Genomic DNA, 17,949 nt, shown 5'->3' with positions numbered 1-17,949 from the left:
TAAATAGGCTAGAAAATACTGTCATATTATCTTTGTTGCAGTCTCCAGAATACCTGTCGATTATGTTAGGCCTAGGCTACTCCATGTGCTTTCATGTTACAAATACAGTAGCAACCCTGAAACTATTTGAAATTATCAGGGGTCATCTAGGATTATGTCAGATAAAAGAAAAGGCAGTATGTTACAACATATCCACGAGGAAGCCTGTAATTAGCCTTTACTGGGATACTAATTAGTCAACAGGCTCATATAGCCTACTCATTGGAATATTCACAATTGCAAATTTGAGGTGCTGCGCTTTGCTCAGTGTCGGATTATAGCTACATTGAGCTAAATATTGTGAGGAAATTAAGAAACAATAATTAAGCATATGCCTCCATGTGGTGTTAAATCTCATAGCCTTGGCCTACTACTAAAGCAGGAGATGGATGAAACCAAATAAGATAGATTACTGGAGCTCAGAGGCTGCAGTGCAAACGCTTTGTTTACTTCTTGAGCGTTTATTTGACACGTGTCCATCAACTACAACCGGGATTTATGGTGACGTTGTGTGACGTCACGTGCAGAGAGCTAGAGAACAGGGGAAGGACGGGCAGAATGGCTACCCAGTGCCGTAGCTCCAAATGCACGGCAGAAAGAAAAGGGTTCCGGCGGGAACTCGATTCTTGGCGGCACAAGTTGATACATTGTGTGGGTAAGACTACACCTATTTAATACTGGTTTGTTTAAAACATGTGCACCGATACGGTACGATGCATAGAACTTCGATCTTCTTTGCACCCGGCTGCTGTTTTGGCTTGGTTGCTAGATTGCTTGCTAGCTAGCGCATAGCCAATGAACGACTGAGCGTCAGTAGCGAGCTAGTTCTAGCTAAATTAACCTTAGCCAACCCAATTTCAAGCGTTTGCTTCAATGATGAAGCTAGCGCAGCTAGCTCACTTAGTATTTAAGCCTGTCCACTCTCCATTTTCTTTGTCCTGCTGACTCCTCGGGCTTCCAATAGGAAGTAACGTTAGTGCCGTTTATTTTCGAATCATTTTCTAGTGAATGCTTGCCATGTCAAGCGCGTTTATGTTAATCGGTGTTACTTAGCAAACTAATTTTAACGTAATGTTAACCGGTCAACAGTTTTCCAGGTGCAGTTTCCCTTGTGGTGTACAAACGGCAACTTAACCTAGCTAACATTTGCTTACTTCACGAATTTAGATGACATGGTTATCTAACTAGCACCGAACTACACCGAAGCAAAAGCAATGTATCAACCCAGTCAGCCTACCTTAACGTTACAAAGAGATATTGTAAGGGAGAATAACAAACGCGGGATTGTCAACACCGTGCGAGGTGGAATTGAACAAACGTTAGCTAAGGTTGTTTTAACGTTAACGTTACTTGCCTTGATTAAGATTAGGGGGATCAACCGCACTTGTAACATTTTTGCAATTGGGTTAGAGCCACACAACGTATCTTTATTCTCGATGTTTCAGTAAATTAAAAGTGAACTTGGATTGGATTGACACCCGTACAATTGAGCGGTACTTGTCAACGTTAACATTGATCATGTTAACGTTAAGGTAACACACTGTCAATGTTTTTCGGTGTCGACTGACGTCAACAAGCATAACCTAAGCGGGTATTTGGGATTCATGTTTTAATTTCTGAAGTTTTTCTTCCGAGCTCATATAACGGGTTGGACTTGTTTGGTTAGACAAACGTCAGCCAGTGCTTCTGCCACATGACATTAACTTAATAACGATTAACTTATTTTATTTATGTCGAAGGTCCGATATCAAGGTTTTAAAAAGCTTAAATGATCATTAAAAACAATCGGTATTGTAGAATAATATTAACGTTAGCAGCAACTTAGATGTTTGGAGCATTGGCATAAAGGTAACGTTAGCATACATTCAAAGAAATGCAAAAATATTGTAGCTTATACAACCTTTACGTTCTGAGTGTACAATATTCTATCATAACAGATATTTCCAGTGCGTAGCCTGTTGAAATGTGATTTGCCGGCTGATCAAAAATAACTTGACACTACAATTCTAGGATTTGAAAGCATACTGGAAGGAATTTATGGATCAAGGTTCCTCAGAGATCTCAGTATTTTTGAAGGTGAGTCTGTGTATCTGTGTGTGTGAATGGGTTTATTAATATTAAGCACTAAGCACATATTTTGTCCCATGTTCTCCGAGGAAATGCAGGCGTACATTGTGTGACATACTGTAGGCTACATTATTATGATGTGGCTTAAATAAAAGGGCACATTTTATATGTTCGTTTTGCTTTTTTTCAGACTGTGAACCAGATGCCGTTGATGATTGGTCAGAAGATGCAAGATGTTCATTTTGCAATCTTCAGCTTGAAAAACTAAGTGTAAGTGAAAGTGTCACTTTGTTATTAAAATACTCTTAATAACAATAAAGTTAATAATTTTACTATTTGCCCTTTGATGATCATCATAGATACAGTGGGGAGAATAAGTATTTGAACCCATGCTAAAGTTGACTAAAATGCTCATTGGGTTCAATGCCAATCAAACCAGCTAATAGGCTAACTGAAAAACACACCATGCCAATCTCTAGGTATGGTGAAGGGTATGTGATGATGTGGGGCTATTTTAATTCCAAAGGCCAAGGGAACTTTATCAGGATGCATAGTATCCTGGATCCATGAAATAAGTGGCCTTTAAAAATAAAAAATCTGCCTGCCTCTATGGGAATTTAACATAGGGGCAAATACTTATTGCCCCTGTAATTTAAGGAAGAACATTTATTTATTTACGATACATTCTTCATTCACTAAGAAAATTGGTGTCCTTAAAGGTTGGATTTTTACTATTTGTTTTAATTAAGGCATTAAGATCAATTTCTAACAGATGTTTTTATATTTTTCTTTTTAGTCAACTTTAGCATGGGTTCAAATACTTATTCTCCCCACTGTATATGGCCTATACAACAGGACATATCAGTAACTATAGCATTTAAGACATAAAACAAGACAGTGGTATGTAATTGCACTGTCCATTCGTTTTTCTCTTAAACAGGACCATAATCCCACAGTTGCCTCGCCTCAGTCCCCTCCCTGCCCAGACTCACCTCCACCTCAGGGCCAGTCCAACACTGAGAAAATCCAGTGCCAAGCAGACCGATTTCTCAACTCAGTCTTTTGCAAGAAAGGTACTTGTGTTAACATGCTGATATTAGTCAGAGTCTGGGTTGAGTTATTATTGAAATCGCTACTCCTCTACATGAATCAGTTTTGGCAAGCGAAAAACTAGATATTTAAGATAAGAAACATAATTATAAGTTACCTCTGTGTCTGCTTTTGTGTGTGTTTGCAATAGACTTGCCTCAGAGCTGTGATTCAAACATTCCCCATGTGGCTCGAGAGCTGATGAGGAAAATGATCCATCAGTTTGCCGTTGAGTATGCGTCCAAGAGCCAGCAGGAGGGCAAGAATGGCTTCTCTGTGGACTCTGTTATCTCTGCACACTGCAGTCTCCCTGACCGGCCTGATGAGGATGGCCCCCTGGACCTCACCGTGAGCCGCAGCCACCTGGATATGGATCAAGGTAAGGGGAGGAAATGAGAATGCCAAGATACTTTTAATGAAACATTGTAACATTATTAGTATATTCATAAGCCTCTTTGTAAACCTATACCTGATTATTGTATGGTTTAGACCAGTGAGTGAAAAGAAATGTTATTCAGGCCCTGCTCTTAACATGTCAGCATGGAAAATTTGACCCTGGATTATCCCATTTATACATAAGATCACATGCCACAAATATGGCTAAATTCCAATTTGCAGTGTAGCAATTGCATTCACTGCAAACCAATATGAAATATTGGGAAGAAAGAGCATAAGAATTGACAAACAAAGCATGATATAATACTTTGAAGCACTTGCCAGTCTGTTGATTTATATCCAACCTAATGGATAAAGTCTTATTTGTGGTCTTATCTTTTGAGCTTCAAAGTCTTTTTGACAGGGGTTCATTTAGACAAGATGCACACAAAGGATAATTTAAACTAAAAACAAAATATTATCCTTATTTGCTCACTTCAATGAGTATGTTTAGCCCATCAGACTTGTCAGTACATCTAGAATATCATTAATTAACTAGAAAACGCAATTCCAGGGAATTACCAGTGCATGAAAATGCAAAACATATGGTGTGAAATATATTGTTAAAACAGATGATGTGCTAATTGGCAACCAACATGATGAGGTTTAATATAGTTGAAATGACTGAACTAAGTAGATGAGGTTTAATATAGTTGGAATGACTGAACTAGGTAGATGAGGTTTAATATTGTTGGAATGACTGAACAGATAGGTGGATAGTTTAAAAGGTTAAATTATTTGCTAGGTAGACGAGGTTTAATATAGTTGGAATGACTGGACAGTTAAATAGGTGGATAGTTTAAATGGTTAAATTATTTGCTAGGTAGATGAGATTTAATATAGTTGGAATGACAACTAGGTAGATGAGGTTTAATATAGTTGGAATGACTGAACAGTTAAATAGGTGGATAGTGTAAAAGGTTAAATTATTTGGTAGGTAGATGAGGTTTAATAGTTGGAATGACTGAACTAGGTAGATGAGGTTTAATATAGCCTGGCCACCTGGCCTAGGATTCTAATTGCTTAACAGCAGTCTTAATAGAGCCATATTGTATGCTTAAAGCCTGAGACAGAGTATATAGTTTAAAAAATGTAGATAGTTTAATGGATGTTGATAGACAGAAAGTTGAATGGATGTTGAAAGGCAGATTGTTTAATGGATGTTGATGGATAGTTTAATGGGTGGATGAGTGAATGGTTTGAAGAGGATGAATGGATAGAAAGTTGGATAAAATGTGCCTTATATCCTTGTAGAATGGAGAGACACAGAGAGAGTTGGCCTAGTTCAGCAGAAAGCAGTTGATACAGGTGCAATCTGTGTGTTTGAGTAGTTTTTAATAAATAGTTTAAAAAGTATGAAAGTTACAAAGATGAAAAATACATTGCTCAGATGTCCTAAGTAAGACCTACGTAACATAGTTTGAATGAAGTTTCTACGTTAAACGGTTGAAGCTGCATTAATTGCGTTAGAAGAAGAAGAAGCCTAGGAAGAACAGTACAGTGCATTTTCATGCACTGTAACAAGTAGGGAGCTGGGTTGCAGTCCACATAGTGGTTGCTAGGCAGTGCTGTAAGCATTGGTGTCCGTTCCTTTGATAGGTCGGTATGCCCTAAATGTGTTTTCTCTTTTCTCTGCGTCAGTTAATTAAAGCCTGCTTTTATATGTTAAGTGTAGCATTGGCTGCTTACAAAGACCCATCCTTCATGGCATATTCCCTATACGCATACCCTATGTACATGAAGACCGATTGACAGGAAGTCAGAGAAGCTTCCTGATTTGCTCTGGTCATATTATTGTTGCTCACTGTTCTGAATGTACAGTACATTATGTCTTCAGATAACTGTGCCTACAGACAATCACGGTGTAACATAGTTTGTACATGATTGAAAAAATTGCAGTATCCAGCACCTTGTGAAGGCAGACCTTAAAGTAGATGCGCAAATTTAGCCTTGTGCTCTGTGAACTGCTTTGAGACAATGGTTCCGAGTTTGACGGCGTTATTTGCCGACAGTGCAGGTGCATCGTGGCCAGAGCGAAGTCAAACGCACAAAGTGAGCAGAGTCAGGCCGAAGTTAATTAATAATAGATAGATAAATAGATTAGAATTTAACACTGGTTGCATGTGATTGGTTTATTTAATTTCACTGTACCGGAGAGGTTTCGTCTTGACGTAGCTTCCCACTACCTATATCGTCGCCAAACTCTGGGCCCCTCGTCTGTTAATGGCACTGTATAAATGAAGACAATTTAATTGAATTCAAATTGCATATTTTCATCCCAAGCAGATGGCGTTCTTGATCTCTCAAGAAAGAAAACAGGTGGCTCATCAAGTGCATCCTCTCCAAAAGCCTCAGGGTGAGTACATGTCCCTTTCTACTACTTCATACTCAACTGTAAATGTCCCTTTGCACTATCCTGTGTACAAGGTCAGCCCAGAATCATAAAATGTGTTCTGTCTGAGGCCTGTGGAATCACTGGAATCTCCAGTGCCATGTATTATGTCTGCTTTGAAATGGTTGGTGTTGAATGCACCGTTGGATTACATTTCATCATATTAGCAACCATGTTTGAGAAAGTCAAAGCTACCATGCATTTTTTTGCATTTTGACTGATTATTGTGTTTCTTGCGTAGAGTAGCTAACATAAAATGTAATCCAAATTTTGGAATTGACCTCTATACACCAACATTTAGATGTAGGGTTAAATTGTAGCTTTGAAGGGTTTTTATTGTTTGTTTGATTCTTCTGCTGCACTGCAAAGGGTTGACTCTTTTATTGCTTGTTCGGAGGTAACGTCACATTTGTTAGCAGTACAGGACTCATGAATCTGTACAGCTCACTGAATTTATTTTCGTTTATTAATTTCTTTATTGTCATACTGATGTATGTACGCACTCGCCACTATTTTCAAACAAAATAACCTTGACAGAGATAGGAGCCTTACCACGCAGCTTTTCACACTGCTGCCCCTCTTCCAAAGATACTGGAAGTGCGACCGTATTGTAGAAGTTTGTGTTTCATTACACAATTGACAAGAAACTATCCTTCCAGGAAGTATCGTTTGCATCCTTTTAATTTAAAAAACGATCTGAACAAAAATAAATTAAGCCCCACAACTCAGAGCAGACCAGTGGGAAGCAGTGATGTTACCCCCAAAAATTGGGCAAGGCATAAAGGAGTGGACCCTGAGTGCGAGTCTTGTCATTCGTCAGCTCATCATACCCCCCCTCCGTTTCCTTCCATCCACCCTCTCCCCCTCCTTAGGAGACTGCAGAGAGAGAGAGAGGACTATTTGGAACGCAGCTCTGAGTTTTCAGAGGGTCTGCTTTCAAAGGCTTTGAAAGATGTTCAGTCAGGATCACTGGATATTCAAAAAGCAGCCATACTTTACGGGATACCTCAGAGAACCTTGCTTCTTCAGCTGGAGGCCTTAGCATATGAAGGAACAGGAGTGTTTCGCAGCATTGGCCAGGACAGCTGCATAGACGGGGCCATGTGGCAGAGCCGTGAAGCTCGCCTGGTGCTTCAGCGAGTAGCGGCATGGGCGCGCGCCCAGTCCACCCGCACCGATCTGGGCAAAATATCAGCGGAGGCGGCAGAGTTCCGCCTCCCTGCGGCTACCTCCTACCTACATCAGCTCACTCTGCAGAAAATGGTCAGTCAGCTGCGAGACAAGAATGAGAGCTTGTTTGTCACCGACACTCCTACGCCTCCGAACAGCCCCGCAGCCTTGCAAATCAAAATCCCTCAGGTGCGCCACGGAGTCCAGCCCAAGCACCAAGTGGACCTAGCGGATGCCATGTACCAGGCCTCCAAAGCCTCATCCACTGCCGACAGCTCTGCCATGTACCACAAGCTCAAGGTCATCCTGCCCAAGCAGACCCAGCTGGAGTACCCCCCGGCGCTGCTCCAGTCGGGCATGGAGTCCTGCCTGCTCCAGGCTGACCTGCCCCCCACCCTCTGCCTCCAGAGCAGCCGCAACGCCAAGAGTGCAGGCGGCTCCGAGGATGCAGAGGACGGGGGCGATCGGCGGGACAAGCAGCCACGGAAGAAGCGCGGCCGCTACCGGCAGTACGACCACGACATCCTGGAAGAGGCCATTACCATGGTGATGTCCGGGAAGATGAGTGTGTCGAAAGCACAAGGAGTCTATGGAGTACCTCACAGCACCCTGGAGTACAAAGTGAAGGAGCGGACGGGGACGCTGAAAACCCCGCCCAAAAAGAAGCTCAGGTCACTGGAGCAGGGCCAGACGGGTGCAGCCAATTCAGGGATGACGGCCGCCTCCAGACACTTCTGAAAACGCGCAGTTCCTCAAGTCACACTTGAAACACTTGAAATGTTCAAACTTCTACAGCTTATATGCTTACATGGAAAAACAAGAGTCACAACACTTAGTACACAAGTCTATTCAGGGTTTTCACTGTGGAATTGAATCTATATATATACACGCAACTATGAGTAAACACTGTTAACATTTCATTTCTTTCAGTTGTAGCTTTTGCATTTTAAGTCTGGACATATTTAGGATCCTCTGTAACTTAAGCTTCCTGGAGCATTAATGATTGTCATGTGCAGCTTATACATTGGGTAACCATATAGCCCTTAAACTGAAGACTTAAAGTCAGTGTTGATGGTTATCATGGACCTAATGGCAGTTTTAATTCAGAGCAGGAATTAGGGCAGGGAAGAGCATTTAATGCCAGTTGTCCAGTCATTTCTTATTTCTAGTTTAGTAGTCAGATTCCTGTAAGCTGAAATGTCAGAAATATTTGTGGTTTTTAAGTAGCAAAAGAGAACCCAACATTTTAAAGATTTTTACAGGTTTACTTTAAGGAAAACAGACCCAGGTGTCTTTTAATATTACTCGTCCATACTTGTTTCATCACATTTCAATTTGTAAAATATACACTAGCAAAGGTTGGAATGCATCATAGCGCATGTTTGAAATGTGCACAGATCTTTAAAAAAAATGACAGAGCTTGAGAATGGTAAGGTCTTGTGAATGTGAGCTGTTTTTAAAAAGAATCTATTATAAAGGCATATTTATGACTTTTTTTTCTGCACTCTTCTACTGCAAACCTCACTGAGCTACCACTCCGCTGCTTGAATTTAAATGTCTATGTAAAATGTATCTTTATTCATAACAGTGCTTTTTCTCTGTATAAATGGGCACCATTGCATTATCTATCTGCTGTAACCAAAATAACAGTTCAGGGTCGCATCACACATCACAACGCTGCTTTAGTCTCTTTTCAGGAGATGTCTGTATGTCTTTTCTCTTTTGCTAATGCAGTTTTTTTTTCTCTCTCTCTGTCTTTCTCTTCTAATAGAACGTTTTACTAAAACATTATGATTTCAGGAAATGCGCTTGGGGGCCTTCGGCGCCTAAGTGTGTCTTTTTACTTCTTTTTTTTTGTATTAGCTGTGAACCATTCACTGTATATGCCACAGAAATCAAGTATCGCATGGACCTGAAATGACAATATAGATGCAACGCAGTTGAATTGAAATGAAGGATGATGAGATTAGTCTGATGTGCGTCAAGAGTTTTTCTGACGCTCTCGTTGAAGTGTTTGTCGTAGTATTGTGAATTTTGTATGTTTCAATGTTGCTGTCTTTTTCTCTCTTTCTGGAAAAAAATACTCTGAACTCCTCAGATTCTATAGCATTTTAATCTATAAATAACTGAATGTTCTCTCAAATTTTCATAACAAAACAGTGCCTGTCTTTACAATCACTACTCAGCCATGTAGTGCAACTTTATGGGAGCTATCAGCAATGGATTACTCTATATTGTATGAGTATTACTGTATTGCTTCTTGGAGAAACTAGTAATAGTGTACCGACACAACCTCTGTCTTTTATTTTCCCTGCGGAAATAATCCTCATATACCGGTGACAGCCTTTTTTCTTTCTCTGGTTTTAGTTTATTTTACTGATGCAGGTATATAAAAACAAACTACTTATTGGTAATCAGTTATTTATGCATAAGTCAATTGCACTATAATGACTAAATTATTTATGTTCTGTAATTGGTATATCTAAATGTTTTGTGTTGTGAGTGCTGATTATTTATTAATTTATCGTGGTCAGAATCTGTGAAACTTTTTCAGTTATGGTAACTTGTATGGAAGCACTTTGATGCTCTTGCACATCAAAAACGTGACGTGTTTTACTGCAATTGCATGCATAGCTGATTTTTAAATGTTTCCCAATGAAATTTAAATTTTATTTACCCATGATTTGCTCCTATGCTCTTACATTATTTAACTATTTGAAAGATTTGCCCCTTGCTTTAATATGGTGAGCTCTGAAGAGTCACTTAAAAGTTCCCTGATAATTTATGTCTGTCAACCAAAATCATTTCATGTGACGTGGCAAATTATTACTTCATGAGTCTTTTATTCTCTTGATTGTTTTTAATATTTCCAATTCAGGGCTAATCAGGAAAAAGTTTGTAAAGTTTGATGGTGTTCTAGACTGTCCTCTTTCCAACACTGAACCCAGTCGGATCACATATTACCTCTCTTTAGACACTCCATTAATAAAGCAAATGTTTTCTATTCATTCTTATCCTACTGAACTCCTTTTTGCTAAATTGGTTAATGTTTTAGTGGTAAATGTTTTTGTAAGATTGAAATTTACTTTGAAGTTTTTAGGATGTGTTGCTCGCAAAATTGACATTATTTTCCTTGTGTTAAATCCCCTATGCCCTGTTTTGTAGATGATTGAGCAGTTTGTAAATCTTGAAGTCAGTGGATATACCATCTAAGAAACATTGTTGATTTTGAGTTAAGCGTTGCAACAATCTTTATCCTCTGCCTTCTGCAACTTGTCAATAAAAGAAAAAATGTTCAAAAAAGGATTCAACCAACTGTTTCATTTGTTGTACAATCATGTATTCAGAATAATGGATGAATTTATTTGTACATACATTTACAATTATAGATAGACCATCAGTTCACCAACATGTCTTTGAACTTCCAAAAACATTCAATTTTAAAAATGATGGTCTAGCTACAATTTGTAAATTATACATACAATATTTATGATTACATTTTCTGCACATGCAGAGATGCTTTAGAGAGGACTCTGATAAGAGAGGTTGTAATTCCATTCCATTAAAGAGTGATTACAAAATAATGATTTGAAAATGGTTATTGTAGACTAAGATAATAAAACTAGTGGAGATTTTCTTTTTTTTGTCTTAAGTTTCACAATTAATATAAATGTGTAACAGTGTACCTTACTCTTATCTATATAGCTCTATGAAGACGCATGAAGATAAAGTCCAAGAAGCAGAGAACACGGATACATCTTGGATAAAATCTGAAGACAGAAGCACAATCTTGGAAATGGTCCTGTCATCTCTGTGCTCCTACCACAAAAGACTTCTCTCCTGCATCCTGAAGTTTGTGTATGAAGACTACATGGTGTCATTGGGCTTGAGGGACCCCCACCGACGAACTCCCTCTTCAGAATCTATGTGTTGCCCCAATGGGAGGAAAGTGTGTGAGGGGGGAGGTGGTTGTGCCTGCTGCCTGCGGTCCTGCCAACTCGCCACATGTCCTGTTACTTCCGTCTGCGTCTGTCTTAAAAATCTTCATGGCCTATCCTGTCCAAGTGTCACACTCAGCTGCATCAAAAAGGTCTGCACTTCCTGTGCAGTTTGTCACAGCCATCATGAGACACTGTCGTGCACATACCAAGCTTGCAGAGATCACTCCTGTTTTACACATATCAAGACCATGGGAAGCATGGCCACACAAACAAGACATCTGCCAGTACCCCTCAACATCCAAGAAGGTCGTCGCAGTCCATCTCCTCCTCCACTTTCGCCGAAGCCCATGGACACAGATTTGAAAATGACCGAAAGCCAATTTCTAAACCAAACTTTGGAGTGCAAGCCCATTTGTATGCAGCCACCTTTTCTAGAGGAAGAAACAAATGATTTCTTACATTCAGTCAAAACTGACCAGGCAGCTGTCTGTATGGACGATGAGCTTCAGTTGGACCTTAAAGGTGATATAAAGAAGCCTTTAGAAGAGCATGGCTCTTTAATGGGAGATTTAATTGACAGAATCACAGAAAAGCTCAAGTCCATCACACCACAAGAAGAAGAAAATGTAATGTCAGGTAGTCAGAGTCCTGAGTCCAAAGATGATGTCCACTTAAAAGAGATCATAACAACGGTGTTACATAGTAGTAAGGAAAATGATTATGACCTGGACGAGCTTCTTCAACAACATGAAAGTAACAAAAGCAGATCCCCTCAGACACGCTCACGCAGTAGACAAGAAACCCTTGCTGCCATGTCCATTTCTCCAGATCAACCATCAGTACGCAGACAGAATTTACAGATCAAAATGGATATCGCTAGACTTACCCCGTCTGTCTGCAAGAGACGACTTAGCATGCAAAAAAAGAAACCTGCTCAGAGCGCCCAGTGTAACCCGGCACCCCTCTCACACTCAGAAATGCAGTTCCCTCCCAGGTTAGAGGTTGAAGTCCCAAAGGAAACAGACCAGCAGATGCAGGAAACTACTCAAGACAATCATGCCCCAATGAAACCAGACATAGATATTTGTGATCATGCAACAGAGAGACACAATTATGAAGAAAAGGAATCCCCTCCCAGTGAAATTGAGTTGTGTAAACAGAGCACAGGAACAAAACAGAAAAAGAGCAGAGATGAGTTGAAATATCTCCCCAAGATTGATACTGCTGAACCTACCAGATCAAGACGAAATATAGTTCCTCCTCAGCGTTTCTCCTCATACGTTACAGAACCCAGACAGATGTACTTTGCAGCATGTTTTTCTGAGAATATTTTCATCCGCAGAACACCTAAAGACAATGCACTCAAAGAAGTTAGCTCCACTGCAGAGCTTCAAGAAAATACTTCAAGAAAAATTACAGACCAGGAAGTCTCTTCTCCAAAATCTGGCACTGAAAATCGTCCCAATGTTAAACTTTCTTCAGACAATGAATTGACCGCAACAGCTCCCCCAATCAAACAACTGCAGCATTTCCCAGAGCAGAAAGAAACAAAACATAGCTGTCCCTCACAGACTTCAGAAACTGAAGAAGCTGGTGGTCCAAACCTGACTAGACCCTCGAGAAAGTGTAAAACCTTGTTTAACAGAAGTCCAGAAAAACAGCCCTCGATCGTACAGACAGAAAGTCCAGAAAAAGATGTATCTGCAGATGACCGCATAGATGTAAACGCAGATGAACTGAATACTGAGTCCCAGAAGTGCCCCTCAGCAATCCAATATACAAGTCCAATAAAACTAATGTTTGTGTCACCAGTTATTGGAGAGGAAGGGTTACGATATACCCTAAAATCTGCGACAGCGGGTCACTTAAAAGGAGAAGTATTTGATCCCTGTGAGGAATCATCATGGGGGAGGCCTAATGGGGTCACTGAGAACACCCAGGACATAGTCTATCAAAGCGCATCTCCCAAACCTGTTGAAAACGAAAGAGATAAAAATACGTCTCCAAAAAGTATTCTGGCTTCTGATATAGCTACTCTGTCTGCCCCATCTAACACTGAGGCCCACAACAGGGAAGTAACCCCTGTGAAGAGACGACCTGGTCGCCCCAAAAAATTAGGGCCTCAAATCCAAAAGCCAGCCAAGAGACCCATTGGTAGACCACCTAAACGTAAAATGTTAGACCCTGGTGGAGTTATTTCTACAGATGCAGACAAATCAGTGAAGGACAAAACCATTGCCACTTCCTGTGATGAGGAGAGTTCCAGTAAAAATCTTAAAATAACTGTTGTCTATGGGAGATCACGCCGGAGTAGAAGATTGGTGTCTGAGAGTCATGTGCAGACAGAGCATGTGAATGAAGCTTTCCATTTCGGAAAACACAGTGATGACTCCACAAAGAACCTGTTTATTGATAGTGTGGAGAAGAATGGCATAGATGCTGATTCCCTTACTGAAATGCTCATAGACCAAGAGGAATTAAACTTTGTCAGGCCAGTAAAGGAAAGAAAATGCATGCCCCATTCAAGCAGTCATATAAAATGTCAAAAGCAGAATAGCACCATGGCTATTCGAAAGCCAGGGAGACCACCAAAGGTGAAAATTTCAGGTATTTCTGTCACTGTTACCACAGTGTCCCCAAGGCAACGGAAGATCCACATGAACAGAGAGATGAAAGAGTCCCCCCCTAGGAGAAGATCTCTCTTCTCGGAGTACAATACTCCCAAACAGCCAAAGAAAATCATAGAGAAGGGTGAACAGCGTAAAGAGATTCTTGCCGTCTCTGGTCAAGAAAGTACTGAAGTAAAAGTGCCAGGGATAGCAGTTAGGCACTCTGTCAGAGAAAGAAAACCTTCCATCTACTTGCTACACTCAGTTGCCACCTCAAGATCCCTCAGTCACAGCAATGCATTGTTGCGTAGGTCTCGCAAGGTCCTCCTCAACAAAGCTAACAGTGAGAATAAGAAGCATGGAAATTTGAATGGAACCACAGAGGATGCACTTTCAATAAAGCCTCCAGTGAAAACAGTTGACAACCTGCAGGATTTGAGTCAGTTTTCTGCCGTCTCGGTGGACTCTATATTTACATCCAATGAGCCTTTAAAATGGTGGCCCACGTCAGCATCACCCAAAACCTTAAATGAAGAATTTGAGAGGAGGATAAAATTCATGTCCAACACTTGGATCTCGGGCCTAACAGAAACCAACAATGGCGATTTCAAAACAAGAATGTCTTCAAGGGCCAATGGCTCTAAGAAAATGCCTGTATCGGCTGTTCAGATGCTTTTTGAGAGGCACTATAACATGGACAAATTGTGTGCTTGGTTCATGCAGACAACAGAAACCCAGTCATTGGCAATTGTTAAAAAGACAAGTGCTAGAAATCCATATGAAATCATGCACTACAATCCCATGAGGGTCTCTAATAGAACCAATGTGTGTCCAAGTCCCCAAGCAGAAAGGCTGAGAAAACATGTGAAGAAATTCGCAAAGGTTTTCCCAAAGAGTCCCAAGATGCACCAGCAAGCACAGGAGATTATGTGCAATAGATTACAAGCAAAACACCTCCCCTTAAAAAGACTGCTGGGAAAAACATCTACTGGCACTCAAAATGAATGTGTAAAACCTGGAGAAACAACATGGGGGCAGTACAGAGCTACCCTGCACAGAGTAAGGTCAAAATTTAATACGAAGACTAGACGGCGATGTCACAGGAAGACACCATCTGACTCTGTGACAGAGAGTGAAGTGTCCTGTGTTCCCCAGCCTACAGTTGAGCAAGGATCTGCGCCTCCACAGACATTAGACACTTTAACCTCCCTTGATGAGAGAATGAACACCCCAGGAACCCTGACCAAGGAAGAGAGGATCAGCTCCAAAGCATGGAGTCCTGAATCACTGAAGGAGTGCAGGGTGTTCCTGAAAAAGATCAATTCCCCAGACAACGAACTGACTGCTGAAGAATGTAATATTTGCACAGTGGAGCCCTGCAATGTCTTGCCCTCTAGGTACAGCACAACGGCTGAGCACAAGGAGCTGGAGAGTGCAGACGCAGCAAAAGGGGGGAGGGCGAGGTGCCCCTCCAGGGAGCTGAAGTCGCACTCATTCCAAAAAGAGTCGCAGATGTCAGACAGAGGAGTGAGAAGCGGCAAACACAAAAGTCTCAGTGCAAGTGCGTCACCACCTGCTAAAGCGGCACGACAATCCAGAAGCAGCAGGGGATTATCTGCAGCCAAGTGGGGTGACTTTGTGCTGGGTAATTACCTCTCTAAAATACTAATACAAGCTAATAGGGCACTGAATGGAAAGAGGGCTTGAGGTTAAGCAATGTTGTAAACCTATGATAAATTGTGTGTCTAGCAGTACTTAACATACTGCTTACTACAGTGGTTCCCAAATTAATAATGTTAGGTGCCCCCTTTGACAATGAGAGCAAACACCACAGTGCTTGCAAGATTGAGACACTCAGTAAGCACCCAATGCCCATCACACTTTTGAAAACATTGTTTATCCATTTAATTAAACAACTTAAATAAAATGTTTAACTGCTAATATTTAAGTTTTGCTCTGAGCTTAAAACTGATCAAACCTGGCAGGATCAAAACGTTTTACGATTGGCTATAACTCATTCTTGAATCGGATCACATTGCATGTCTGTTGAATTAATAACTGCTAGTTATTCCTTTTAACTTACAGGCTAAACAGCTGGTCCTGGCAGTTTTATAGAAGTACAAAGTAGGTATACACTCATTACCTAATAGGTCAGTGGCGGGCTACTATGCTGTAAGAGCACTGCCATACATACTCATAAGAGTAGTTGGTTATTTTCATCATCCCCAAACCAAACCCCTCCACCCCTACCCACACTTTGGTAACCACTGGCTAACTAACTTTAGCCTGTAGAAAATAATCCATAAATACCTGTTATAAATGACAAATGGAGGAAATGTTATATGTATACAAGTGAACTCAAGGGAATATAGAGATTCCTTACAAACACTAATATGTTTGATTGTTTTCCAGGAAGGGCCAAGTGAGAGGGAATCCCCATGGCTGTAAACCAGGTGCCTTCAGTAGTACTCACATGATGGTGAGCAGTAGGACACAGAACCTCAGAAAGCAAAATGTAGCATAACTTTTAAGTTGAAATATATCATGGTTGCACTATTTATATGTTTCATTGACCAGTTTCTTGTTTTTAAGTGTCCCTTTCTTTGTTCCAATTCTTTATTGCATTTTAGGTGTATGTATGTTTCATCTTAATTTTACAAGTAGCAACCCTCTCCTAGTAAATGGAAGATGGAAAAGTTCACTTTTACTTGTATTTCATCACGCACAGTGAAAGTAGTAAATGAATGTAAATGAGCTCTGCTCATGGTTGTCATTGTGCTGGGAATGATTAGGAGCATGTCCCTCAGTCTCAGAAACACAACATGCCAATGAGATACTTTCCCTAGGCTTGGAAATGATTAAATATGTACATTATCTAGTTTGTCTGGCCTTTTTCCGACCATTATGGAGCTGTTCGTAAAGGCTGTCACAGAGCATGCCCCTAAATAACAGTGATGTTCATCCACGAAAATGTAGCCTATTAGTTGCGATCAAACCATCCCAAGTGTAGTATTTTTCCTCAGTGCAATTCTTTCACCCTTTTTGTTTCAATTTCAATACTTGTGACTTTATGTAATTCTAAAACCCCATACTTAAGACATGGAATGCCAATCATATGTTGTCAAATATAAAGCTTTATGTTTAGATGAAAGTCTATGTACCTCCTTGTTGCTGTAAGAGTTGCCTACCTCTTGATTAAATCCACTGTAAAGTTCTTCACCCTGTGTAGGTTGATAGCTTCAGATCCTGTGTTAACTGGCACACATTTGTAGTAGAGATATGGTAAGACACCTTGTAAAACAAACCTTTTTCCCTATGCTGGTGTAATCTGAGGAACTATGTTAACCATAATTACCTAACTCGTCTCATTTAGTCTGTGATGGTGCTTGTTCTCAGTCACGGTCTCAAAGGTGCTCTGAACATTTTTTTTTTTTTAAGAAGGGGGACAATTTTTGTCGTACGGTTAATTCTAACTATACTACAGCTGTACGTGACTACAGCAGGTTCATCAAATATTTGCATTAAGTTGTCCAGGCCTTACTGCCACGAAGCGGGCATGCAGATGTTTTCACAGAGCTAGATAATGTCAAGGCTTAAATGTTCATTAAACATCAACTTTATCAACATAGTTAACACCAGTTTCCTGATCCTTTTGTTTTGTTCTTTTCCATGTTTCAAATTTATGTTACAGCTTCACAATCTGAAAAAACAGTGTCTGATATAAATGTCTGAGGTTAGGGTTACCTCTGGTGTTACACTGAATTTTGTCAGTAATGCTCTTTAAAAGGGATGCATTAAGTGTTTTTGTCTTCTGTCAAATGTTCCTAAGTAAAGCCACTTTATTGTTTATACATTACATCTTGAAGTTTCTGGACTCCACTGTATGACAGTGTGAATGTGTCTTCACCGACACATGAACAGGTACCATGAGGTGCCACAGCACACCTCCACTGTCCACTGCGGTGATCCTTCAGGGTGCATGCTCTGGAACTACTGTCAGTCTGTGCATTACGGTTACGCATTAATTTAGCTCATTTACTCTTGAGATTGATATGGTTAGAATTCAGCTGTTGAAGTTGGATAACTTGGTGCTACGTGGTGTATATAGCTGCAGACTTGTATTTTCTATATTAAGTGTTTTTATACTGACCTTGAAGTGATCTAAATGAAAACACTGTCATTAGGATAATAAATAATTCTTTTGAAG

At 40.4% G+C, this 17,949-nt stretch overlaps 1 protein-coding gene across 7 annotated transcripts; it reads left to right on the top strand.

Annotated features, from left to right (window-relative positions):
* The first annotated feature begins 588 nt into the window (after positions 1-588).
* lcorl (ligand dependent nuclear receptor corepressor-like) lies at positions 589-17,948 on the top strand. 7 transcript variants are annotated; one of them, XM_076294786.1, is made up of 9 exons: positions 589-694; positions 2,050-2,115; positions 2,297-2,376; positions 3,047-3,179; positions 3,347-3,574; positions 5,914-5,986; positions 10,898-15,387; positions 15,828-15,870; positions 16,159-17,948. In XM_076294786.1, the coding sequence occupies exons 1-8, from the start codon at positions 598-600 to the stop codon at positions 15,830-15,832; spliced, it is 5,172 nt and encodes a 1,723-aa protein (XP_076150901.1). In that variant the 5' UTR covers positions 589-597; the 3' UTR covers positions 15,833-15,870; positions 16,159-17,948. The 7 variants fall into 7 exon arrangements, 6 of the variants coding, with proteins under 6 accessions (XP_076150901.1, XP_076150900.1, XP_076150899.1 ...); XR_012988639.1 differs by having other exon boundaries at positions 10,898-15,870; XM_076294785.1 differs by lacking the exon at positions 15,828-15,870 and having other exon boundaries at positions 16,155-17,948.
* Position 17,949: the final 1 nt, after the last annotated feature.

The sequence above is a fragment of the Alosa pseudoharengus genome, unplaced genomic scaffold (genome assembly GCF_046254945.1).
Source record: "Alosa pseudoharengus isolate Yale_2024_CS ecotype anadromous, Long Island Sound unplaced genomic scaffold, YU_APseudo_1.1 YU_APseudo_1.1_scf_2, whole genome shotgun sequence".
NCBI lineage: Eukaryota > Metazoa > Chordata > Actinopteri > Clupeiformes > Clupeidae > Alosa > Alosa pseudoharengus.
Note: the sequence above shows the minus strand (reverse complement) of the source record. Positions and strands in the feature narration are given on the sequence as shown.

What these genes read in the sequence shown, in the direction of transcription:
- lcorl (XM_076294783.1), top strand. Translation starts at nt 598, where the DNA reads ATGGCTACCCAGTGCCGTAGCTCCAAATGCACGGCAGAAAGAAAAGGG. An exon ending in CAAGTTGATACATTGTGTGG is followed by an intron (nt 695 to 2,049) that starts GTAAGACTACAC and finishes CTACAATTCTAG; the next exon opens with GATTTGAAAGCATACTGGAA. An exon ending in CCACCTGGATATGGATCAAG is followed by an intron (nt 3,575 to 5,913) that starts GTAAGGGGAGGA and finishes TTTCATCCCAAG; the next exon opens with CAGATGGCGTTCTTGATCTC.